Source organism: Pezoporus flaviventris, unplaced genomic scaffold (assembly GCF_033815535.1).
Source record: "Pezoporus flaviventris isolate CSIRO_AGI_PZ_B2104156 unplaced genomic scaffold, CSIRO_AGI_Pfla_v1 ptg000045l, whole genome shotgun sequence".
NCBI classification, from domain to species: Eukaryota; Metazoa; Chordata; class Aves; order Psittaciformes; family Psittacidae; genus Pezoporus; species Pezoporus flaviventris.
The window spans coordinates 19,759,690-19,787,146 of record NW_026892593.1 but is presented as its reverse complement, the minus strand read 5'-3'; the positions used below and the strand labels follow the sequence as shown (position 1 = coordinate 19,787,146).

Genomic DNA, 27,457 nt, shown 5'->3' with positions numbered 1-27,457 from the left:
GCACAGATCGTAGCCAGCACACCAACAGCAGGTGTGCCTTACTCCAAAGAGAGCACTTCCTGCTTACTTCCATATGTCATTCTCTTAGAATGAAAAAAGTTCGATTTCTTACTTTCTTTTCTTATTTTGCTTTGGTACACTTTTGCAGAAACTGATGGTTTGGGAAGATACGGTACTCTTCATCATACATTATATATAACTTCAAAGCTAATCACTTGTAGCTTGGAAAATTTGCATTTCCCATAAATGAAAGTTTATAATTTGTATACTGCTTTCACATAGCAAAACTATTTCCTTTTTATGGGGAGACTGATTTTCATGAAATTTCCTTGAAGCTGATGGTAAAACTGAAGTAGCAAGTTAATGATAAGAAGTACCAGAGAATATTCTATGAAGTACTAAATGCTAAATTGCAGAAAGCTATGTGGATATATGAAAGATGTATAATTTTGTTGATGGTAGGTGTTTATGGACTGAAGAAAGAAAGATTTTTCCAGTTTCTTCTCCCAACTCTCCTCTATTCTGTGCATGCCCTTGGACAAAGATCTCTTAGAAACTCAGGATTCGTGTCTTTTTCAGATGAATGTCAGGATTCTCTGATTCTTCCCAGATTAAGTTTAAGAGCAGAATTTAAGGTACAGACTCAAGATTAGATTTGAAGTCCCAGACACAGGTCACTACATGTATGCATGCATGATTATTGATGTCAGTGTAAGGATTTTACTTACTAGAATTCTCTCTCACACACACAGTGAATGGTTGAATAATTTACTCAGAATATCCAATGCCTCCTACTAATTATTTTAATTTACTATGAAATGTGTTTCATTGTTTAGAAATAATGGTTAAACCCTGTATTGGGATGAGCAGATAGTTTAAAGCATATGGGGAACTTAGCTTTAGAGGAGAATAGGTAAAAGAAAACTTTCTTCGGTTCATTTGTGTAAATTGTGTTCCAAGCTATTTGAATTGAGAACATTTTAGATAATGTTATGAGGGGTTTTTGTACTATTAGATCCCACTTGAGCTTAATGGTCTCAGCAGAATCAGTAGCAAAACTTCCTGGTCCTTTAATAGAGCTAGTTTTCTTGGAGAGGCTTGGGTGTGTAAGACAGACAAGAAGAAGCTTAGTAATTATTTTGTTATATGGTAGTCTGACTTAAAGTAATTCACAGCTTGTCAGAGAAATTAGCGATTAACTGTGAACCCTGTAAAATTTCCGTCCTTAGATGTGAAAGAGAAATCTGTTCAATTTGCAATTATCTTTATGGGCTGTAAAAATAGAATTCCTTTCATTGAAAACCATTAGTTTGGTAAGATGGAAAGGGCTTTACTGTGAATATGTTGGTCAATTTAAAACCTCAGTGTGATTCTGTTAAATAAATAAATAAAACCCTGGAAATTCCTTCAGCATGTACACAACAGAATCACAGGGAGGGTTTTGCAGGAGCAGAAGCTGCTGAGAAAGAAGCCAGTAGAGGGAGGGTTTTGTGGAGGGAAGACACAATATTGGTTACCCTAAATGAGCTGAGAGGAGTGGAAGACTAAAGATTAGATGGCAGTAAGCTCACAAGTAGAAGCTGAAGCATTTGGGACAGGCTGTGTCCCCCTCATTGCCTTTGGAGTAAGAGACTCTTCAACTAAGACACTGACCTTCATGCTGTAACATACTGTTTCCCAAAAGGTTCGTGTAACAGAACTGACCCAAATTCCTCAGAAACATCTGGTTTTCTACTCAAGAGTCATTTTGTAACAGGAGGTATATTGCTGCTTTTAAAGAAAAAAGTTTTAAAAGGATTCATGTCATATAGGTGCCCCGTATCCAGTAGGAGCATTTGAATTTGGAACACTGGACTCTCCCAAGCTCTTTTTAGAAATTAATTCTTAATAATGATGAATAAATATATTTGCAATAAATCCAATACCTGGGAGGCCCTGTCCTGGACTCTCCTCATTCAAAGTCCTTGAATGCAAAATTACAGTGATGTCTTATGGACCACAACTGATTTCAGGGAATTTTTTTAAACAAAATTTATCAGAATGGGTGTCAGGGCAGTAGAAGTGCCCTCTTTATGTTCACAAGAGCCCAGTTATGGCAAAAATGCCTGTCATTTGTAACAAGGTCAGCAAAGCCAAATTGCGCTGAGGATTCCTTGTTGGTCAAGTGAAGATACTATCTTTGTTTTATGTGTGACAGATGCACTGTTGTGAATTGCAGAGTGATTTTTTGACACAAAAAAGCTCACTATTATGGCATAGCAGAGTAGCATTTTTATTGTACATAGGATATTTCCAGACTATTTTGATTTTGCAGCAAATTAGGCTAAGGTAGGTGGATACTGATTATTTCAGAAGACTGTTTTAAGAGTTACCTAAAATATTTTTTCTTACTGTTTAACTAATTTGCAGGTTTTTACTGTAAACTCTATTTTAGGATACAAAAGTATGTATTGTTTGAAAGTTTCATCACAATATTCATGCCAGTGAAAGCTTGGCTGCCTGTTTTCTCTGCAGACTTATGTAAATTTCTAGGGACCTTGTGTGAATGGAAGGAGTCTGAATTTGTGTCCATGGTAATCTGTTCAATGTGTAGAGGAAGTTACAATGGCATTAACCCATGAAAAGGATCAATTGCTTTCATGGAAAGCAGTCAAGACATACTTTGAATTCAGATAGTCAACTTAATCAGAGGTGGACGTCGTTTTTTAAGGGCTCCTCTTTGAAAAAGCTTAATTCGGGTCACCTGCTAAGTGAAAATACATTATTTGTCTTTAAAGGAGCATAAAAATTGAACAGTAAGCTGAAGGATGGATACATTCCTGAAATAACTCAAACAAAAATTATTAAATCCTGCAGTTACTTATAATCTCTACTTGGGCATTTAAAAGCATGAAAATGCCATAGCTGTCCTGGCTCATTACCTGCCGTCTGCCACTGAAAGCTGAGTGAATTAACGTGGAGCTTATTTAGGACTGGAAATTCAGCAGTGCCAGTCCTCACTACCTTGCCGGCTGTGGTGGGAGTCCTGCCTGAGCAGGGGTTGCCAGCACACCTGAGAGGGCAAGACACAGAGGTGCTTGAGCAAATATGGCAGTTTGGGGTCTTCTATCAACCTTCACAGGACATAACAAGAATTCTGGTCTAGTTCCACCCCTCATCTAGCTTTTTCTGAGACATAATCATGATGTTGGTTCGCCTGCCCTGGAAAGGAAGTGATTAAGACATTCCCTTACCTTTACCAGAAGAAATCATATGTAGCAGCCTCATTTGGGTTTTTCTCCTGCATTTAAATTAAATTACAGTACAAGGTTATGTTAGGCAACCTGTGTTTATTTGGCTATTCAGCAGAGTTTTAGTTTGCAAGATTAAATAATACTTGTCTCAGCTTCATTTGTTTAAGCAAGTGAAAGTAATAGATCCCTCTGCTCTGTATCTTAATTAATTTGCTACAAGATATTTCCACAGATTAATGGTAGACTTGTATTAGGGGTGGCTTGCTTTTGATGATGATGAGGATGGCAAGGTTGAAAATAATAAATACAATTTATGCAAGAAAATAAAATATTCAGTGTCTGCAATTCCTGTAAGGTTTTTTATAGTATCTGTCTAGTGCTACTTGAACACTTTAGACCAGTGTTAGCTAAATGAATTTGCTGTAGTTGCTGAGTGAAGATGTGTTTAGAGAGCATTGTAACTCCATTTCCTGGCCTTCCTTGAAAATGGCATTACCCAACAGCTTTCCAGTGGGAAGAAGCAGGTATTTCAATGCAGAGCTCTGAATTAACACAGCAGGAACAGCTGGTATTTGCCCCTAATCCAATTTAAGAGCTGTAAGTTCCCAGAATTATTTTCATAAGAGCTACTGTGCCTTGTGCATGTTCACCAGTGAAGATGTTTGGACTAAAACTGTAATGAGAAACACCGTTAACTGCTCAAGGCATAACGGAAAAGACCACTGATGCATGATCATAATTTGAAAATACCATGACTTTATAGAAAGTGTACTCTGTAGTGTTTCTTAGCCCAAAATCTGCTCTATCCTATTCTCTTGCAAGAGGAGTGCAAGGCAAAACTATATAAAACCAGCATTTGATCTTTGAACGTGGTGGATATTGCAACATGAGTCACATAATCCCTAGTTCTGTAAGTAAGCTGCAATGGATGGATCTGAGATTTTTCCATTTATTAGGTATGTCAGTTCACAGTCACGTTTTGCTGTCTCTGATGGAATTTGAGACTGCTAAAAAGCATCTGGGAGCACACTCCCTTGAATCTAATCAAAGGAAGAGTCAGTCAAATCACTTGCTTTAGCCAACTTTTTGAAGTTAACTTTGTTTCTTACCTGGATGCAAGTAGAGCATCTGTAATAGAACAGTATGTGATGTGTATATTAAGTTTTAATAGTAGCTGCATTTCATTTAGGACAAGCATTACTACTGTTTCAGATGCTGTGGGTCATTCATGTGTAGTATGCAAATAACAGGAATAGCCATGTTCAGTCATACCTAAATTCAGTATTGTCTGACAGAGGCCAGTGCAGATGCTTCAGAATAACAGGCATGAAATCCCACAGTAGGTAGAAGTGAGATGTTTCCCAAGTCTTTTCTCACGTCTCATGTGTGCCAGGTGCCTTTCTAAATGTAATGCGATAACTCCAAATATTCTTGATATCTTTACAGCTATTTCAGTCTTCATTTAGCTGTTAGCCTCAGGGATTTCTTGCAGTGATAATTGCCTAGATGTGAAAAAAATGTATTCTTTCACTGGTTTTCTTACTGTCAGATTCCTCATAATGCCCCCAGGTGTCCTTGTTCTTCTACTGAGAGGGGGAAAAAGAGTTCCCAGTCTTCATCTTAGCAACATTCATTATTCTTTGTATTTGTTTTCTTCCCAAAATAAGCATTCTTAACCTTTTTTTCCCATCTCCCTTTATTTGGAACTCTTCCATGGTCGCTTTCATCAGTGGTCCCTCTAACCCGTGTTCTGCTTAACTGTTTCTGAGAGGGCAAGACCAGCACAAATCCAGTTTTCCAGATGAAACCACACTGATGATTTGTGTTAAGGTGCAATAATGCTTTCTTCATCATTTCTGACATATTTTGAAATTTCTCTTTGGGCTCCAGCTATACACTGAATAAAGAACTTGATTTAGCCTTGGTCTCTTCTATCGCTTTATGCAATTAATTGAAAACCCAACAAAGTAAAAGTATTTTAGCAGTTTTCAGTGCCTTTTTTTTTCCCCCATTTTTTTTTTACTGCTACATCTGTCAAAGCTGAACAGATATAGCAAAAGCTGAAGCTGAACAGATGTAGCAAAGCTGAATCTTTTGGCATTGTACACATTTGCCTTGATTGTTATAGCTTTCTGAACTTCCTCGAAACCCAATCTAAATAACTGAAACATCAGTGCATCCCAGCATTTCGGCATACCCTCTTGAATCTTTGAATTTAACTAACTGTGTTCTGGAAAATCAGTAGATGTTTTGAAGACTTCTAAAATGTATCATTGCTATCAAAACTGGAAATATTTTTATTTTGGGGATCTTTTAAAAACTTGTGCATTTTATTTGCTAAATGTTGGTGTCAGTGTACTAACTTGGCACAATTGCTGTCCCTTGAATTACAACTTGCATTGCAGTCATCGCTGTTTAATGGTTCATCTGCTGTTCTCTAGGTGACCTGTCTGCTGTGCATGTTACATGAGTTTCTCAAGAATGGCCTCTACTTGTTTCTGTTCAGGAGCTACTTTTCAGATTTGCATCTGCATTGTTTCGCTAAGCTTTGTCCTGTTGAGCCGTTTGCCAATTTTGCATATGGTCATTGAAATCTTACTGGTTTGTTACACTGTGCTGTCCTATAGGAATTTAGTTTGCTTTTCTTTGCTAGACTTTGTGGTGTAGCCATATTTTTATGTATAAGGGCTCAGACTTTGTTTTGGTATAGAGTCAGCTCTATGTTCCTCTCCAGTTTTATTTTCCCCATGTGTTTTCAATGGCCTAGAAGTTGAAACCGTTCTTGCTCGCTCAAGGAAGAGAGTTTTAGCACTCTGTTCATTTTCTGTTTGGGCCAGCACCCTTAATTGGAAGCATTCATAAGAAAATAGGCAGTGAGAGAGCTTCTTCTAAGTCTATATGTAAACTTCCAGGCCATCCCCTATTCATAACTTTGCATTACTAGGCATGATGTGTAAGTCAGGCTTCCTCCCTAGCACAATGGCAGAAGTGTCTAAATAGCTCTAGGACAAAGTGTCCTAATTACGTGCCCAATGAATATTCACAGAAGACACTCTGAATCCAGTCTATTGAAGTTTTCCCCCATACCATAAAACCTTTATATAAATATTCATAAGAGAGGGGGAGACAAGCGCACACACACTTCACAGGCTGCTAATTAATGCCTTTACCCAGGGCTTTAGTGCTCTACACCTAGACCTAAGGAAGGTGTCTCTTTATCAAGGGCTTTGAGGGCTTTAAGAGCTTGCAATGGGAGTTCAGTGTTAAAATCTCTTTCTAGAAATTCTTTATCACTTAAGAGCCCAAACCCCTTAGCTCTGTTGGAAGTTAAGATCCAAACCAGAAAAGAGTTTGGCAGGTGAATTCTCAGTGTGGGAATGACTTTATTAGTCCTAGTCTAAATTCAAAGTCACTTTATGTGCATTGAATCCTACTTAGCAGATTTAAGCATGTTCAAACCATTAACTCGAGATACATGTTTAGATAATGTTTACCCCTTATTCTGGTTGCGATTGTTAATCGCCAAAGCAATTAATTACTTCATTAATTGGCTATAAGAATAATTTAATCTTGGTAAATGAGTCATTGCAATTATTGGAACACAAATTTTAAGTTAGGTAAGCAGCATTTAATTTCTTCATTTTGCAGTGTTTAGTTTGTAGTAAAAGTCTGCCTATGAATCATAATGACATTCTCAGGCTTCCTGATTTTTGTTTCAATGATTTAATTTCTTACTGTTAGAAAGTCACAGTCAATTTGCAGTTGGTTATTGAGTGTTGACAGCTGACTGCCACAATATATAAACTTTCAGTTATATTGAACTAATCCTAACCTAGGATTGCTGCAATGAGATTCTCAGTTCAAACTGTGTTATGCACTCGGTGTAGGATTGCAAGTAACGAGAGGTCAGAAACTCCATTTTGTGGTTCAGTGCACAAATTAAGGCTTTTCATGGAGTGCCACCACCACCTGAGAACTAGGAAAAGGCTTTTCAGTGCCTTAGTGAGAGGTGGATTATATGGGGAAATGGTTATTGTAGTATGGTGAAATTTTACATTTACAATGATTGATTAAACCATGTATCTATCATCTTACAGGGCTATTATTTACACATTTTGGGTCAAACCTTGCTCAACGAGGTTTATGTCTGCTGACAGAATTCAAAAGGGTTTAGAACTGAAAGAATACGAAATAACAAAACAATGCTGTGGGTTTGGTTTTTTTTTTCTGAAATCATGAAGCTGTATTCTGCCTCCTATTAATGTTATGTAAAATGTTTATGAGTTAGGCGCAAGGAGGATGGGCAGGTGAGGGATGTATGCCTGTACAGTGGGTTTGTGTTGTTTGTGTTCCCATAAGCCTCATATAGCTTCCCAGGCAGATTCACCTCCCCCTCCTCCAGAATGAAAAACATATTGATTAAATAAAAATGAACATGCAAGACTACATAGATAATGCAAAATATTTTGATTAAAACACCTGAGTCTGCACTTCCAAATATTACTAGCATCTAAATTCCAAATTGTCTATGAAGTTACAGTTTTGTGGGTGATGTGGGACAGGACTGGGATGGGACTTCTGTTTCCCTCAAAGTAGTTTTGGACATACAAAAACATGAGACGGAATTTGACCTCAAAATTACATCAAATTGTAGATACAGCATAGATAACAAGGTACTGGAGAGAATAAAAAGATAAAACAGAAAGTGTGACAAAACCAGATTTTAAATAGGTATGGCCGTTTTTTTTTTATATTTATTAATTTTATGGAGAAAAGATCTCAAGTGTTAATATTGCTGCAGTTAGCTACAATAATCCATCACTTCCATGTACTTCTTTTCCAGTCATTTCTGGTTTTAGGTTGTGCCATAAAAATTAAATTCCATGTGCATTCCAAATATGCTGGGGTAAAATCTCTGTTAGTATTAAACTGTACTTAGAGTCGAGAGCCGTGGTTTGACTTATTCAACAGTGAGTTTTCCAACAACTTCTGTAATTTTAAGCAGCAGGAGTCAGACTGAAAAGCAAAACTTAGACAGACAATAGACCCTCAAGTACAAAGTTACCCAAGCCCTGAAAATACTGAAAAATCATTTCTGACTGCTCAGATAGCCCAGTTCTTAACCTGAAAGTCTCACAAATTCTTAAAATTGTGCTTTAGAATTTGCTGAGAATTTCTCAGTCTGGATACTGTAGAGCAGCTTAAAGCTCATTATATAGCTAAAATATGCTTCTAAATAAAAAGACCTTGTCACCTTTCAGGCACCCTTTCAAAGTTAAACCTTGTCAATACATGTTAAAACACACATTTGTAGTGTTAAGCTCCATGTAAGGTATTAGTGACACCAGTTCTCCTTTTCACTACATCCTGCTGGCTTGAAAATTCCATTCTTTTCCTTTACTTCCTTCCTCTGCCCTGGGGAGATGTCAATCTACGTGGCAGCTCCTCTTCAAAAGCACCCAAAAGGCAGATGGAACCGGAGGGAGGTACTGCCCTGTGCTCTTGCTGAAGGGAACCTAAGTGGAGGGGAAGAAAACACAAGTGGCCACATGAATGTCTGGTCCCATGATAAGTGAAGCTATGGGGAAGGAAGGAGCATAGATTTTGGTTCCTCACCTCAGTGCATTTTGAAATACAGTATCATGAATAAATTTAACAGTAATTGTAATTATCCTGATTATTTTCTCTGTGATCTTCATTATGCCACTTTAATAATTCTGTTGTAATCTAGTAAAAAGAAAATTACTACTTAAAACCACCAAACAAATCAACGCATTAAGTGTCTTTGTTTTGCCTTTAGTTTGTGTTTTTAGGGTGCCAGTGTTTGTCACATTTTTGTGTGTTGTCTCTAGCAATCACGAGACATTTCTTTTTCTTTTCCAAATATATGATTATGTAATCGGTTGCAATAAGGAAGTGGCTAAAGGAGTAAACGTGAGATTTATAGCATGATACAATCGTAAGAAATTGCAGTATGTATGTGATTATATACCCCTTTTTGAGAAATTCTCACAATATACATACATCTAGACATACATATGCATATATATAATTGTTAGGATTTGTCAAAAAATGTCAGGTTCTACATTTGTTTACCTTTTTTTTTTGTATTGTTTGCATTATGTTAATGTATTTTTTTATCAAATAGAGATGTTTTTTTGTAGATGTGCAGTTGATATCAGATGTCCATGATGAGCCTTGGAAGTTTTCAGTCTTGATGTTGAGTGTAGAGCTTTCTCAAGGGAGCAGAATGTTTTTGGTATGGTTTTATAAAAGGTGTGTGGTATAATCCCTAGATTGATATGAATACTTATACAAAAATCATCCAGAGTGGCTCCTCTGTCTTCCCACTTGTAGTTGGAAAAAGGACATTTCAAGTAAATACCTCCCTGAAGCAAAAGAAGGTAATGCTATCAAGAGAGCCACCTTTCAGGAAACTTACGGTAACATGACTGGAGGGATATTGGTTGAGTAGAATTTACAATTCCAGCATCAAATAAATGGGAAAGGAAAATACTTAATAATTAAAGACTTCCTCCTTTAGAGAATATATTTCTCTCAATATCCCCCCCACCAACACTTCATAGAATTCAGTCTAAGTCTGTTCATTAGGGGGCACAAGATGATTTTAACTACTGAAATAGTTCACAAAAGAGAAAGTTTCTAACAGCTTGACTTCACAGACCCTGCTGTGCTAAAAAGCATTTATTTCAGTAAATGTTCCTTTGAGATGACTTGCATAAGGTCTATTCTCAAGAGTTTTAGATATTAGCAAAGCTGTAGAGCTTTACTGTTCTGTAGATGTTAATATTAACAAGCAGAGAAGCATTGGGGAAACATAGTAAAGATTTTTAATAACCTTTCCAATGAGCACTTCCTACTACTTCGCCTGTAGTCAGAGGGAAGGTAGAATTAGGTAATTTACATAGATTGGAACATGCCCCACACTGGAAAAAGCCCAATCCTGAGATCCCTCCCACTTTCCACAGGCTGCTTAAGAATTTCAGGAGCATTTAAATGTAAAAGGCATTTAAAATTCCAACGTGAGTAGAACATAATTGGTCAAACTGGGGTCTTTGCTGCATTTGCATATACAAATGCACTAGAAAATTATGATTAAATGTGATTAATAAACCTAAGCTAATACCGCAGGAATTATCTTTTAATTCATGGCACTATTCCCTGTAAAGTTGTGACAGGTTAAGGTTAGGAGTGCCACTACTCTGCTGCTTAGTGATAATTGCTTTTAAATGCATCCAATCAGTTTGTTTAGTGGGTTGTGGGTTTTTTTGGGTTATTTTTAGATGGTGGGGTTTTTTTGGCTTGTTTGTTTGGTTTTGGTTTTGTTTGGTTTTGTTTTGTTTGGGTTTTTTTTTCAATAGATTTAAACCAATTTGTTTCAGTAAATATATCACAGCAATTGTCAAACTGTAAAAGGATTTTTTTTTTAGCTTCATATTTAGTGCAGGGAAAGTCACACTTTTTCATCTGTATTGAAACGAGCATCCTACACTCAAGCATAATGAAGGGAACTGGCTATAGATACCCAAATATGTAGCAATGCCTAAAATATTGCTACACAGAAGGAACTGTGGATAAAAAAGATTTATAAATTTCTCTCACAATCTCAGACCCATCTTGACAAAAGATTTTGACACATTTTCAGGAGAAAAAAACATATGAAGTTGGAGAGGTGGGTTATTTAAGCATTTTTGTCATTTTAAGGATTTTATAGATCCTGTTACAGAATTGGTTCATCTTGGTAGCTTTCCATGGAGTTGGGTCAGTTTGTGTGACAGAATACCTGAAACCAGGCAAAAATAGTCTTTCATCCTTCTAAACAGTTTGATGAGTGTCCAGTCAAGCACAATATGTATGTGAATAAAAATTTTAAAACCACTTTGCTAGTTCATGCCACTTGTCTGGTGACCTGTCTCTCGCAAATAGCAAATGCCTAGGCAAGTGCATTAAAACAGGGCAAATGTGCAATGACTGTTTCCCAGTGCCATCCTCCCAGTTTTATCAGTGGACTTAGTGAGCCAGAAGTGGTGTCACTGTGTTTAAGAGGTGTTTGTGCCTCTCTCCTTCACAGATTTTTAAAATCTTTCCAACCTGTGTAAGTTTGTGGTATTCACAGCTTCCAGTTGCTGCAGAGAGTTAGTACTTAGAGTGTACATAGAGGAGAGATCTCATGAGACACAAATTGTTTAAAACAAAAACTTCTGTATTTCTCAAAAAGAAAATGATCACATATTTTCAATGATTGATCACATCCTCTCTGGCATCCCAAGAGCTCCTGTCCTCTTCCTTGGCCTAAGAACAACAGGTTGAATTCTGCTCATGTGAATTGAAGTTGCCATCAGTTTTAGCACCAACACAGCCTTTATCTCTGTAACTGTAATAACATTGCTGGTTACCCACTTACACTAAATGAATGCTTATGCCTTTAGCATCTATTCACTTTGCTCTCAGATTTGATTTTAATATAGGAGGAAAATACCAAGTGACACCTGATTTCCCAGGGCCAAACTGTGTTGGCAGCCTAAATGTGTAGTTAATGGTGCTTACCCATACTGTACATGCAGAACATCAGTGCCCTGTTGTAGAAAATCTCATAAATGCAGACATTACTGTGTTCCAGTTCCCATAAATAAGTCATTCTGATGTCAACATCTCATAAATGGTGGCTCAGTTCAGCCGAGTGAAGGTAAAACCATGAGGAGGTTGCCCTTTTTAACTCTTGAGTGTAGCAGCTGGTATCTGTTGATGCTGCTATGTCAAAAAGGACAAGCAGAAGGGGCTGGTAAAATTATAGCATGCTGGTAGAAACTGCAGTGCCAGATTACACCTGAGTTTGTATCATGTCTATCAAAGCATCATGCTGATTGCAGCATCATCAAACATACCTTGTGTCTTGGTGCTGTCCTTGGAATACCCTTTTTACAGATGTTTAGAAGGGCCTCTGATGGATACTTGGGGCTTGTTGCCTCCGCATCTCTGAGAGGATTTTCTCTAACAGAATTCAGAGGTTCAAACTCCCATTTTCACTTCTCTGACTCCTTTCCCTGGCACAGAGTGCCGAATCAAGAGGGTCTCCCTCACAGATACATTTTTCTGTTAATCATGAAAGCCACTAATTTTTTACCTTTACATATGAATAAATACACATTGAGGATCAGAAAGTTTCATTCACATCAATAAATCAAAAGCAACTCAACCAAGGCCTGGAGGTATAAAAAGAATGTCAGACTCATGTCAGGAGGAAGAAAACCTGGTTATTTTTACTTTTAAACAGGAGAAATATCTACAAGAACTTATTATTACCATGACTATGCTTTAACCAGAAACCCATCTTCTCTGTTCCCATGGCTGAACATGAGACAAGGTGAGCTACAAATCAGTTGGTCTAGCTACCCCTCATGAGCAGGAGAGCATTTGCCACTGTTATTCCTGACTTCATGGGCCTTGGGCACTGGGGCGCTCATTGTTCAGGCAGAATATGAAAAGAAACAACCTCAGACAGAAAACTCTGGCTTTGAAGAAGCACAGAAAAAGGGAGTAAAAAGCATTTAATGATATTCTGCATGTCTCCTTGACAGGGATAGAAAGATAACTATATAACTGTTTAAATTATCATCCCACAACTGAGCTGCCTTGTTCTATGAATAAATAAGCAATCTATGGAAACATGCTCAACAACTTCCTGGGATCAGAAGAGAACATTAAGGATTTTTTCTTCATAAAGTAGCACCTCAAGCAGTAAAATTCAAACTATTTTGGGCACTAACTGGAAATGTCAGTGTCACAGGAGTCATTCTGACTGTCAAGCTGATTAAGTATCAGTATCGCAGATTTACATATAAACCCACAAACCTGGCATTGTTTTTGCCTTCTCTTTTGTGATGTTCTCTTTATTCCTATATTAATTTAAATTAAATGTAAGGAATTTATATACAGTATTTTAACAGCAGTATTTTGCTTTCATAAACCATGAGTAAAACGTATGGCAATTTGTTAACTCTTAAGTAAAATAAAATTTTAGAAGAAAAAGATAATTTCCTTCCAACTGGTCTCTGCACTGCTATCTGGTCAACACTGACAGTTTACACAAGAACACTTTATAGGATGTATGGTTCTGTTTTGCCAGCGCAGTTTACACAAGTAGTTCATGGGAAGAGACACCAGCGCTATCTATGATTCTTCAGTTTCTTCTTTCCCCAAGGGAAATTTGCTTTTCTTCCCCAATTTTGCCACATGTTTGTAATGGAAAGAGGCAAGACCAAAACCACTTACAATCCCTGCAGATGTGGGAAGGCACATGGCTGTGAGTGTTGGCAGCACTATAATAGGTGAATAGCAGAGAAAAGAAGGTGTATGAACTCCTTATGTCTCCGGCCATTTATAAAGACTTTCCTTAAGATTTACTGGGTCTATAAAGTGTGTAATGCACCAAAAAAAGTGAACCTTGCCCCTTTTTTTCTTGTTCATTGAAGCTATCACTCCTTGTCCATCAGACCTCCATGTGGAATTTAAAAAGTGGTGGGACGCTCTCACGCCCAAACCCTGCTCAGTTAGCATATGAATGCCCAACTGATTGTTTGAAGTAACAATTAGGAGGACAATGGATAAAGGAGGAAACTGGAGACATCAACTAACACCTGTGAATCAGAACTTCAACAGCTTTCTTTTACATAATTAATTAAAGAAGGAGGCACAATGCACATTGACTTGAAAATGTGATCCAAGGGCAACGCTGTTGCATGTAAATCCTTTTTCAGTGCCATTACTTACATGTGAGGTTTGATCTTTTTGTAAAAGTCTTAGTCATGAGTGAAAGTTGTGAAGTGTTGCAAGTGGGCTTTTAGGTGAGGAGGGAGAAAGGAAAGAGAAAAACATTTAAGGGCAATCACAGTTTCATGAGGGAGGCAGAAGTCCTGGTGAAGTTATTAAAACACATGGACTTCAGAGAGGTAGCGGAAAGTCATTATAAGGCACAACATTTCTAACCTTGCAAACAGCAATTATGGTTTAGCATCCTGTAATCAGAACTACATAGTGCTCTGTATTAAAGCAAAATAAATTGATGCTATGAAACTGTTTCATTAAATTTATGTTTATTGTAGAATGTGAACTGAATGCTATGGAGCTTTCTCAAAGAAGCAATCCATATGTGTGCTCAACTTACTCATATGCAATTATTTCTTGAACAGGTTATATTGTACTCTCTAGAAGAGTATTTTATGAAGCTAGTTAACATTATGACTCTCGAAATGACAGTCTCAGAAAACCTACAGCTGCAATTTACATATATTAATAAGGGGGAATAGTCATCTATTTGCACGCATCAATAGTTGTGTAGCTAGAGTTGTACTGGCATAAAAAGGATAACAGTGAAGGTTATTCAGTGGTCAGAATAAATCAATGAGTATTTATACAGTTAGATATTTCTCCCTAGAGAAGTATAATGTCATTAAAAAGTATCTAATATCTAGACTTCTCTCTCCATAAACTTTATGGAGATACAAATCACATACTTCAGCTATAATATTGCTGATAATATACAGTGAAATGAAATTTTAGAGTATTTTGTTCACTATCTTTAAATGGCATAAGTAGTACCAAGTTAGATAAAGTATGTGAAGTTCTGCGCACCCTGAAGCAAAAGTTTAGCTTGCATGATTTCCAAGTAATCTAGATCAGTTCTTTCTAAAGTATATCACAGAAGATGGTTTCTTCAAGAGAGAGTTGCATTCATTTTAAAAGGGAAAGCATGATTCTAGTGAAATGTGGAGGAGGGGAAAGAGGGAGAAAGGGGGAGAGGGGAGAGGAAGAAAGGGTAAACTGAAAATCGTTTCTGTTTGCTTTGTGTGTTTTATATATTCTGACATTGATGGTATTTATATTCTGTTTAAACAATACTTGCCATTTGAGGGGCAAGATAAGGACAAAGTAACTAATTAATCAGTAATTAAAACATTGATGATCTTGTTGGGGTGGTGGTGGTGTTATTGACATTTCATGTTCCTGTTGGGGTCCGATATTTATATTGTAAATTCATGTCTATTTTCAGATTTGGTGTATGGATACTATAGACAACAGCGGAAATTGATTGAAGAGATTGATTGGTCATACACAGGTAAGCAAAACTGTCTACTGAAGAACTTAATCCACTTTGACATCTTCATATTCATTGTTATAACTGAAAGAGCCTGTTATATCCATATACCACTTACCATATGCCTAAACAATTGCTAAAGTAAAAATGTAGGAAATGGAATCTGGAAAATTACAGGAACTTTACAACAGTTTACATATGAGAAAGTCAGCGTCCTTGAAACCTTAACCTGAGATGAAGGCTGGGCCAATAAATTGATAGATGCTCACTCATAATCTGAATATTACTGTTCTGGTAAGTTTGAAAAACTGAAAGAAAAGCTGAAATGGGGCACGGTACATTACGTGGGTAAGAACATACCCATATACTGCATATGATCTTCTGCACTTTACTTCTGAGAGCCTGAGCATCCATCCTTTACAGGTCACATCCTGATTGTCCTAAAAAATCAGTCATTTGGGCTCTGTGGGACCTTTGCCTCATCACAGAAGTACTATGGGAAATACTCAAATAGCTTCCTAGATTCTCCTGTAAAAGTCAAGCCCCTTTCAGTAATACTGAAAAGGTAATTTATTCCTATAGGTATATTCCTATAGGTATAGCTATAGGTATATATATAGGTGTATATATATAGGTGTATATATATAGGTATAGCTATAGGTATATTCCTATAGGTATAGCTATAGTTATATTTTACATAGAATGTAAGAAGTAACTTCCTGAGGATAAGCATAGACTCTTACATTTTTAGTGATTTAAGTTACTGTTTCAAAAACCACTGATTAATGAAAAGAAATAAGGACTGTCAAATTTCAGTCTTTCATATATTTGGTTCAGAATATTTTCCTGTAGTTAAAGGAAGTTACACCATTTTTTTTTTTCTCTCTCTCACTGTCTCATTTTGACGATAGTTTTTATCTTCCAGGGTAAAATACATCTAACAAGTTTTGAGCCTAGAGAGAATTGAAACAGGCTAGTCATAAGCCCTTCAAAATGAAATTTATAATGAAAACTCCCACTTACACAGATTGTACTGCAAAATTCAAGCGTAAGCTCAATCAATACAATATTTCATGTTCAAAATCCATACTTTTTTTAATATTGCAGTCAGAGGAATGCAGGGATAAGCCTCCAGGATTACAGGTAACCAGAGGGCAATTTATGAGTTTACTTTAAACAATAGAGTATGGGGTTGGCATAGGATATTGGAGGATTGAGCTCTTCCCTAGCCTGAACAGAGCACACACCCCGCTGTGCAGCTGCTGCAGCTGCCACAGGTTGCATTTGCTGGGTATTTTGGATGGCAAAACAGCACAGACTCTGCAAGCGGGAGGATCCGTACCTATTGGTTGTCTCCCTTAACATGTGAGATAGATACCTTCATGTAATCATTTCAGTTCCTATGCCTTGCCCTAGTGATACCACTGGCAAAGCCTTCCTCCCCATCCAAGACCTGTATAGTCAGGTGCATGTGGTGCATGGGGTGGCTGAATTTGAGAGGAGCCCTGTTCAGCACTGTGCTCCCTGTCCCAGCAGCATCCTACCCCTGTTCCTGCTGCTTCACAGGACTCCCTGCCAAATGGGCTCCATATGCCCCCAGCACTCATAACACAGCTAGCTCCACACCTGGTCAAACATGGATTTTCAAAGCTTTTGGGGGGAGCTGCATGTAAAGCAGATACTTGGTGTTGTACTTGCTTTCATGAAGCACCAGGCAATTGACTGAGGGTTGATATAATGCTGTTTGTTTTTTTTTTAAATAAATATTCCCTTCTATATAAAGGGAATATACAAATTCAGCTTTCACTTAAAAAAGGGCAGTCTTCCTGAATGGGAAGAAAAATCACAAATTTCAGCATTGTGTTGAGACACAGAAGTCTAGAGGCTGAGGCATACTGATTTTGATCTCATTAACTTATAATAATTTGTTTATTTTAATCTCATTTTTTTATCCCTGTGGCAAGTGATATAGAGTACTGTATGTATAACTGCTATACCTAGCTCATACTTATGGTTTTGAGGCACAGACCAACATGTACATTTCTGAATGGTTTACCAATGCTTTGTCAGTACAGCCTTTCCCCAGACACCAGTTACAGTCTTCTGTCTTATAACCTGCCCCCTGAAAGACCTGAAAAATTAGACTCTGTGTGCTAGTGAAGTGTTATTAGTGGGCCTGGGGATCCTGCAACCATAGAGTTTGATCCATCATAACTAAGGAAAATCTAAGTGGCTTGATAAGCTAATTTGAGTTTGGGCAGATGTACTTCTTTATATTGAATGAAAAGTTTCAGATCCATTACCCACAGTGGGTCAATACAGTCCTTGTATGGTGTGAGATAAAAGTAAAATGGAACAAGAGAAATAACTTGGATCTTACCTGCTGAAACCATACAGTTTCTGAAGGTGGAGTTTCATAATAAAGCAATTTCACATACTATAATTTAATGTGAGTCATCAGATTTTGACTCTCAGGTAATGTCTAATGAATGTGTAAATGTCAGTGGAAACATTTTATAGTACTTCTAAGGGTTCTGCTTTAAGCCATAGACAAATCCAGCTTTTGCAAGCAAGAATCTAGTTTTTTTGTGTCCTAACTTTGCATATATCTGCATAAACAAATGCAGTGTTAAAGACATGGAAGGTGCAAATGCTCATTACAGATGCACCCATTGTTTTTCAGGAATAAGTGGCTCCTAAAGCTAGTTAATCAGCAAAATTATTTCATTTTAACAAACTTTTCATTTTTCCTTAAAACAATGATATAAATAAAAATTTGATAATATAATGTATATTTTCTGTATCTCAATATTAACTAAAAGTGAATCCAACCTTTTTTGTTGTGGAAAAACAAGTGTACTAAGAAAGTTCATTTCCTCAAATCACTTACATGCTAACTGATGACCAACGATCATTTAGAAATTATTTAGCTGTGCCACTAAGGTTAGACAATCACAGATTATTTCAAACTATAAAGTGAGAAGTGTGAGCTTCAATTATTTCTCTATCATAGAGGTGAAAGATTACTTTTTATTGATGCTTTGTTTACCTGCACTGTTTTTGCCAGAAGGGATTCTACAATGCTTTTTTTCTCTTGGTTGGTTGGGTTTTTTTCCAACATGGCTGGCTGACAGTAGTCCATGAAAACTCCGTATCTGAATGCTCACATGTAGAATTATCAAATTACACCACAAAGAAGGCTTCTTTTTATTTTGTTTTGTTTTGTTGGGTGTTTACTCTTGGCAGGGAAAGGAGGGAGAGCAGCTTAATTCTGTTAGAAGCAGGACATTCTAAATAATCTTCCAGGAATTCTGTGTAAATGAATAGCACAGCCAGTTCAGTGTTCTTTGTCTACTCATTCAGGAGTATTAAGTTCAATTTGTACTGCCATTCTTTATGTGATATGCCGATACATAATTGCCTTATAAACATTGGCAACTCTAATCTTGAGGAAAGGGTGATTTTAATAGAAACTGTTGATTCTCTGGGTATTCAAAGAACGATTCGTTATTTGCAAGCAGAACATGAGTCATATTTCCTTTTTCTCTGGAGGGAAGCATCATGAATCACAGAATAATTTAGATTTGAAGGGGCCGTTGAAGATCATCTGGTCCAACCCCCTGCTCAAATCAAAGTGAACTTCAGAGGTGAAGCAGGTTGCTCAGACCTTGTCCAGCAGAACACTGAAAATCCCCAAGGAGGGAGATGCTGTTGCCTGGGCAGCATGTTCCACTGTCATGTGGAAGAACTTTTTTCATTTATCCAACTGCACTATCTCTTACTGCAACTTGTGATCATTTCTCTTTCTCTGTGCACTGCTCTGTAGATTGCCTTTACATAGCAGTAGACTTCAGCTAGATTCCCCTTCTCGTCCCCAGCCTCAGCAAATTCAGGTGCCTCAGCGTCTTCCTCGTATGTGATGTAGTCTGATGCCTTGATCATCTCAATAGCCTTTAGTTTGTTAAAATATATCTCATGTTGGGTTGAGGAGGAAGTCAAAATTGGACTCTGCATTCTGGATGCCACCTCACTACTGTGCAGTAGAAGAAAATAGTCACTTCCCTTGTTCTGCTGGCTGCAATCTTGCTAAGGTAGCTCAGTATGTTCTTTGCCTTCCTGGCTGCAAGGGCACACTGCTGACTCACACACAACTCCTTGTCCATCAGGATAATTATGATCTTTTCAGATAATTTTTAATATGTGGTATATCTCAGTAGTAAAACTTGGCAGTAAATTGATGAGGCTCTTGTGGCCCTTACATCAATACTTTCCACAGTAACAATGACTAAACATAATGGCTTGTTGGCTTTGCTCCCATGTTGAATATTGAATTAATCTTGTTAAGATTAAAATTGTTATCATTCTATGTCTGATTTAACACCCTCTGGAGATATCACCTTAGTTTATCATTCCCCATTACTATTGCTACATTGACAAAGCCTCAGTTCTCATTTGAAAGGCTGGTTTTGCTACCCTAAGTCCTGGAAATTTGCAGCGATGGCTTCAAATGTTGGTGCCTATAGTTTGGCTGAGAAAATGAAAATGGCCTTATTTTCAGTGGTACTGGGAAAACATAATTCTCTTTCTTGCCCAAACAAGATCTAATGTTTTAATTCCAAATGTTCTGCCATCTTTCAGTACTGAGGAAATTCTGCTGTAGTCATTGCTCGTAAAGTTTATGGGAAAGTAGGTTGTTGGTTAGATCCATAATAATTAACAGGTGTATTTTGCTTTTCACTCAGCCGAAAAACTGAGCAAGAATCTGCACTACCATCTCTGCTGCAGCTGAAGACAATTATTTTAACATTAGCAGCTAGTTCTACTTATTCTGTAGCTTGCCTGCTGCTTCTATTACCCCACAATTTTTCACAGGTAAAATGGGAAGTTTCAGCTTCTCCCCTCATTCTTGCCCTGTCTCCCTGTTCAGCAGCCATCTGCTGGGAAGATGGACAAGGGCAGGCACTGAGGTGTTGCTTTCTGCCCAGCAGCTGCAGTGGAGAAGCTGTCATGAAGAGTGTGTGAGCCTGGCCACCCCATGCATGCTCCTTATGAAACAGCTCTAGGAGAGGGGCAAAGGGAGCTAAAGCATAGAGGTGTGGGTTTTGAGTCCTATCCATTGCAGGCCAGGTGCAATGTATGGTAGAGGAGCCATTTCATGAGCCAAATCCTGACAATTGGGCTGTGTGGGAGGGCAGGAGGCAGCAGCAGGAGTCTGCTGGAGGTGAGATCCAGGAGCTGGCTGATGAACTAACTGATTTAATGGACAGTTCCACCAGACCAAACTGAAATGTCTCCAAGAGAGCCCTGGCCAGAAGCTGATGAAACCTCCTGCCTTCACTGCCTAGATAAAATGATATTCTGGGGAAGACGATGCATACAAAATTAAGTTCGTTGCTAGCTAACTGCCATGGCATTATCATCATAACTCTGTGAGAAGATACGGTCTTTTTATAGCCTCCTGTGAAATAAATCACTTTGTGTTTTATATTCACCAAGTATAATCATGACTGATGCACTGCATCAGTTGTGAGTAATAAAAAAAAGCCTATACTCTTTGGTCATGTGGGTTCCTTCTGTGAAGGTTGCAGCATAAGAAATAGCTCTGCAGAGAGCCTTTTTTAGTAGACTTTATGCTTCAGAGGCAGTCATACCTTTTGTAGCATGATAGTTCATTACACGTATTTACATTCCCCAGATCACAGTCACTCATGGTTCCAGTGTTTTGTCACTAAATTCACAGGCTCACTAATTAGAAAGCCTATTACATTATTATGGCTTTGGGAAGGCTGATGATTCAGAAACAGAAATTACAGTGTTACGCATCTGTTTACATCAAAGGGACAAGGTGTCCTCAAGCGGGAACCTACGTGATAACGTGGTTGGCCATAAAGAAATTCCTTTTAAGATATCTCAGTGTACTGAATCAACACATAGAGTGTGTTATTCAACACAAGTAACTTATCTATTTAGTACATGTATGAATTTCGAATTCATATGAAGTGATATGGTTTGGAATAGTTGGTTTCAAACACCTTTTTTTTACAATCAGGAGATCTGATCTCTGAGCAGTAGAAGACAACAAGCAGCAAAGTGCAATTTATTTAGCTTTGATTCGATCAGTTTCATTTCTCCACATACCCAGTCTGGAATGCCCAGCCTACAGAAATGTAAAAATTAACTTACAGTATCAGATATTAGGAAATAGTATCAGGTATTAGTTATATAAATATCTAACCATGACATATAGTATCAGATATTAGGAAGAAATTCTTCACCAAGAGGGAGGCCCTGGCCCAGGTTGCCCAGAGAATTTGTGGCTGCCCCATCCTGGAAGTGTTCAAGGCCAGGTTGGATTGGGCTTGGAGCAACCTGGTCTAGTGGAAGGTGTCCCTGCCCATGGCAGGGGGTTGGAACTGGATGATCTTGAAGGTCCCTTCTGAGCCAAACCATTCTGTGACTCTAATATTTGTAAGACAAACTGAGTGGAAAACTGTTGCAGAGGATTTTTAGGGAGGAGATAAGAGAATCGGACCACATATTCGTGGACTTTTCAAAGTTTGGTGGTTGTAGGACAGGTAAGAAGAACCACATGTTATTCATATTTGGCTTATCGGTGGTAAAATTATAGCATTTTTCTTTCAGTAAAGATTTAAGATTTAAAGGCACAGTTCACTGATACGGAACTCTAGTAAGACCTGTTCCCCCATTTTACTCCTGTAGTGCTATAAACAAAGGCAACAAGAAGGGTCATTTTCAGAAACTGCACAGCATCTTATTCTGATCATCAGCCTCATTATTTAAATGCAGGAGGGATGGTTTCTGAAGAGTAGAAATCACAGTGTGAAGTGACACTGCTGTTTTGGTAAGGCCTGGCTGGGGGTCAGAAAGACGCAAAGACTACCCATTAAGTAAATGTGTTTTGAAATAAAAGGGTTTTTTAGGAATGCTGTCTTTGGGAATACACAAAAGTGAAATGAAGAAAAGCAGATTGTGGATATCTCATAGTAGACTACAGCCTCTCATTAAGCCTCTTTGCCCTTCAAAACAGTAATAAAAATATCCTCATGTATATACAACTTAATGTTTTCTCATTTACAGTTGTGTTAAATCTGTGCTGCAGTGGGAAGGATATATTCTTGAGGACTACTTGCTTACAAAATGTACAGATGATTGCTTTGAGATCATCTTAACCTCCATATCAGTGTGATTTATGGATTTGTGAAGTTTAAAGGCCAGCAAATATTGTCCCATTGCTTATGTTTACAGACAGCCTTGCTTTATTCACCTGCTATAGCCTATTTGTTCAGGGCTTTTTTAGGAACATTTTTACTTCAAGGCTATTCTACTGTGTTCATAACATTTTTGGGTGTTCTTTGGGGTTTTGGGGGGTTTTATTTTTTTGTGGGTTTTTGTTTGGTTGGTTTTTGGTTGGGTTTTTCTTGTTTGTTGTTGGTTTTTTTTCTTAATGTATTAAAATCACAATGATTTTGGTAGGCACAGTTTGCTAATGTACTTGAGTAAGAGCAATCTAATTCTCTGTAATGTATTCCCAAATTTGAAGCCATTCACAACCTTGCTGTGACTCATTAATTCAATAGAAAACAAACCTTTCTAGACAGTTTTTCTATGGATCAGTAAGTGTTAAAGCAGCCTTCTAAAAGGCATGGTTAGACAAGTCAGATTGGCTAAGAGTTCAGAGAGGAGGAGGAAGATGAAGAAGGAAAGATCCTGAGAAGGGACAGGAGGAGTGTGATGCCCCCATGGACAGCAGAAAGCTCTTAATCTAGTCTCAGGTGCATCTGAAGCCCCAACTACATCAAGCTCAGTGATGGGTATACACTTGGTATTTTGCAAGTGCACCTGACTTAGTTAATCAGAGCATAGGAGGGGCAGCACATACGACTTCAATTTTGAAATTTTGAATGCTGAGTTACTGTAAATTACTGCAAATGAACTCAAGCCACATTTTCAGGCTGTACTTTGAAATTCCATTTTCAAATGCAATAATATGACTTTTTTCCCAAACTTTTCAGTTTGATAAAGAAGGGAAACCCATCAGCAGTTCCGTTTTGGATGAATCAGAGCTTTCTGAAAAACAAATAAAAAATTGAAACAAAAACCCCTAAACCACAGAAAAATCTCACCTTTCTAAAATTAACTTGTAGAAATGTCACTTTCAGTTCCATGGTTCTGCCCCTATCACATGTAAAGCATGTCACCTTCTAATTTCCGAGGTAAAAATAAGCTTCTGCTTATATTCATCTGCATGCTGGAGCCAGAACAGTTTGTAGCGTAGCTAGTTTGGTCTGCAGGCTTGCTGTAAGTGGTAGTAATTCGCAGTAAAGAAGATAAATTAGCAAGGGGTAGAAACAATTTTTGTTTGTACACAGAATACTTTCTGTCAGGAGTCTCTGAGGAATGGTGTGTGGTGTTTATTTATTATGTTTATTTATGGTCTGTGGTGTTTATTTATATACAGTTGTTCTGCATGCAGTATCATGGCTTATATTGGCAGATTAGCACAGCTCTAAGAAACCTGAATTATACAGGAGTGCTATACAGCTTATTATTTCCAGTGGGGAGATGATACACTCTAGGGATTTTTCCTACAGAAGCCTGTGTTCTGTTTCTCTAGCAGTGTAACAAGCTTTATACACCACCCTGAAGAAGCAGTGGGCAAGTCAAAAAGCTTCTTAGGTCCCGAAGGAAGTATATAATCCAAATTAAGGCTCTGTGCCCCTGCACTTGGCCTTGAATTTCAGTCTTTCCTCCCTTTGCCTTTTTTTTACAGTTGTGATGCATATAAAACCAATCTTCGACATTGAAAGTCATCAGGTCTTGTGGAGGAAGTCTTGCTGAAAGCTGTCAGTCTACAGCTGTTAATCTGTAGCAGTGCACAGGACAGTGGCTGTGGCAGTGTACATCCGCTAGCTTTACCAGTGGATCAACTCAACTGCTCCCTCCATTGTCGCTGAAGTTCTGTTCCAGGCATCTGTTTCAGCTGTGAAAGATGCACAAAATCCTTTCTGTGGAAAGCCAGGTCAAGGCACATACCTGCATACATATTTAGCTAGTTCTTGCTAGACTTTAACAGTTGTGCTTGCAGCAAACTCCGTATATGTCCTGTAGCAATCTTTCTGACCTTTTCCAAGAGGTATCTTTATGAGAAATTAAATTATAGCTTGATTTGATATTGCCTGGCATTGATCCTATTTTAGGAGCCACAGAAGTAACTGTCTTCTTTCATCCTTTATCATAGATACTGCATTTAAGAGCTAAGCTGTTTTCCTCTGAATGTAGTGTTTCTCTGTGAAGGCCTTCTCTGTCAGTGAGCTTTACCTGATGAAAACTGTGCTAAACAGAGACAGTTTTAAAAGGCAGTTAAGAAAATTAAGATGTTAAAAATGGAGAAACAAAGAGAGGGACAGTGTGCTGAATGCTGGAAAAGAGAAAGGAGAATTGTTTACATATAAGGACTTGCAGATTTGTTGTCAAACTTCTGGTATTCCCTTAGCTGCTTAAGGAGTCCATTCAGGGTTTGGGTGCGTGGTCATAGACTGCCAACAATTATTTTTCCTGAGTTAATGGCAAAAGCAAACACACACCAACAAAAAAACCTAAAGTGCATTACCCTGCCTGAGTAACTGAAAGGAAAAAAACTGAAAAAAAAATACTGTTATCGGAGTATTTAGGAATACTGAGTCAATGTTTCATAAATGCTTTTCTCCTGTTTCAGAATAGAGAGGATTTTCTGCCTGCTTATACATGTTTTGACCACTTTGTGTATAACGCAGTACAGTGTGATCAATCTCATTTTATTTTTCCAGCTATACTTTTTCTGTCAGTTTTCAGAAAAGCAAATATTTGTGGCTAGAGTGCAGTCAGGGAAAAATCACAAACATTCTTAAACTTATTATTATTCAAAGGCATCCTTTTGAAAGCTAGCTTTGCAATAGGGCTGGGACTGTGGCATGTGGGGACAGAGCTCTCTAAATGGCAGCACTAGCACATTACCTCTTTAATTTGTATTTTACCTGCTTTCAGAATATCCAGAATAGATTGAAGGCGGACAGTACAAACAGGCAATAGACAATATGTAACATGTTTTCTTGCAGAGGGGGTAAATACTTTAAATATTGCAAACAGTCATTTTCTTCAGCTGTTAAGTACCCACTTCAAACAGATCCTGTACATGATCATAACTAATCTTTACCAACACATCTAACCTCCAAGAAAAGATCTGTACACCTGCCAGTCCTAATGTGACCATGCCATGTGTATCTGTTCAGAATGAGAGCAATACTTCTTTTCCTCTGCATAAATGGAACCAGTGATAATCTGTTGAAGTGGCTTGATCACATATCTGAAGTTCCCTTTGAAATAATTTGTTTTATCTAGAGAAGCTGTGGAACATGTGCTAAGAGGAGTTTTTTTGGATGACTTCCTGTGTTTTCTTCCTCCATCCCTTTCGCAAGAGAGGCCTTCCTACCTTTTCCATTTGACACTTTTTGTCATATCTGTTTATTTCACCTCTTATGGTGCAGCCATGACTTGTTTCCCCTTTGTATTATCAAATTCTTATTTTTCCCACCATCAAGTGATCACACAGGGTTTTGCTGCCTGCTTCTCCCTGACATTCATTAATGGCTGCACAAAGTAACTGTCAATTTGCTACTTTCTCTTCTGTGTTTCCAGGCGAAAGCTTTCCTCTTCCCGAGTAACTAATGGAGAAAGAGGTGGCTGAGTGTTTCCTGGACTATCTTGCAGTCTCTCCTAGCTGCCTTTTCCTAAATGTCAGGGATGCTCTCCAGCGTGGTTACCATGGTGCGCTCAGCTAGCATGCCTGCAAGGGTTCACAGGAGCCAGCACACCCACTGCACCTTTATAGGAACATGCCATGAGGGAAGGCACTTACCTGCTGTATCACAGTTAAATAGAACATAATGAAAGGTGCTTTTTGGTGCATGTTCTGTATAAAATTGTTGCCAGTTTGGTATTGTAAAAACCATCAATTTTCTTTGTGCTTCCATTTATGAGAGTGTTGGTATATCTATAGATGTGGTACAAGTTATGCATATAAACTGGCTTGTAAATGTAAATGCTGATGAAGAACAGTGAGATTTATACTGTGCTGTATTCATTAACTACCTTCTGTAAAAAGATTTGAAGGTGCTATTTCCTCATAATATATTATTCAATCTGAAACATTGTTACTAGCAAAAAAAAAGCTTTTCTTTGGTACAGTTTCGTGGTGGGAAAGTCAAAACAAATGAAGTACAATGTACCCAGCCATCAGAGAACACTGTTTTTTTAAACCTCAGGCTTATAGCTAGCAACCTGTAGATAGATTTGTAGCTGAAATGACAAAATCCTGTTTCAAACTCCAAGAGATTTAAAAACTCACTTTGAAATGCCATGCAACTGTGTCACAGTATTGTTGCTAAAATATGTAATTCACTTATAAACAGATTTCAAACATAAACATGAAGAAATGCCTTTGTTCCAGATAATGCTACCAGTAAGTTCTGTTCCAGTCACTTGTTTCAGATTAAATTGGTTGCATTATGTTCAAGAAATAGTTAGACTGGAAATACATAGTATCAGATCAGTGATCATACAGAGAAGAGCTCCGAGCTACAGTGTACTTTGGTCTGTTTTCTTGATAAATGTTTCATGGAAATAAAATATTGTTCTCCCAGTTGCACAGCTTTAGCCCTTGTGAATGAAGTCAGTATGTTTTTCCAGCGTGATTAAGTTCCTTTCATTAAACTTTTCAGGTTTTTCTTACTGAGACCAGGTATGAACTTCCCAAGTCCCAAAATCCTGCTTCTACAAACAGTCATGCCATCTACATCTTGCATAAAATGAATTGAACTCTGTTTTAAAAATGGTTGTGTTATTTTGCGTCATAGTTGCACTGAAATGCTATCTCAGAAACTCACTCTTGACTTTTAAAACTTACCTGGATTTCCAGGCTAACTGCATTAGCAAACCATTAAGGTCGTCTGAGTCTTTTAGTAGAATTAGTTTGTTTGTTTTTTCTGAGAATTCTTTTCTATTGCAAATATTTACCTGCACTGGTATCCCTCTCTGTTGTTTTTTTTTTTTA

General features: G+C 37.8%; 1 protein-coding gene across 7 annotated transcripts in view; it reads left to right on the top strand.

Annotated features, from left to right (window-relative positions):
* Positions 1-27,457, top strand: part of PTPRZ1 (protein tyrosine phosphatase receptor type Z1) — a 134,793-nt gene that overhangs the window by 16,913 nt on the left and 90,423 nt on the right. For all 7 annotated transcript variants that reach the window (XM_061467612.1, XM_061467613.1, XM_061467610.1 and 4 more), the window contains exon 2: positions 15,304-15,369. In XM_061467612.1, the coding sequence (XP_061323596.1) occupies positions 15,304-15,369 (66 nt within the window). The remainder of the gene's footprint in view (positions 1-15,303; positions 15,370-27,457) is intronic.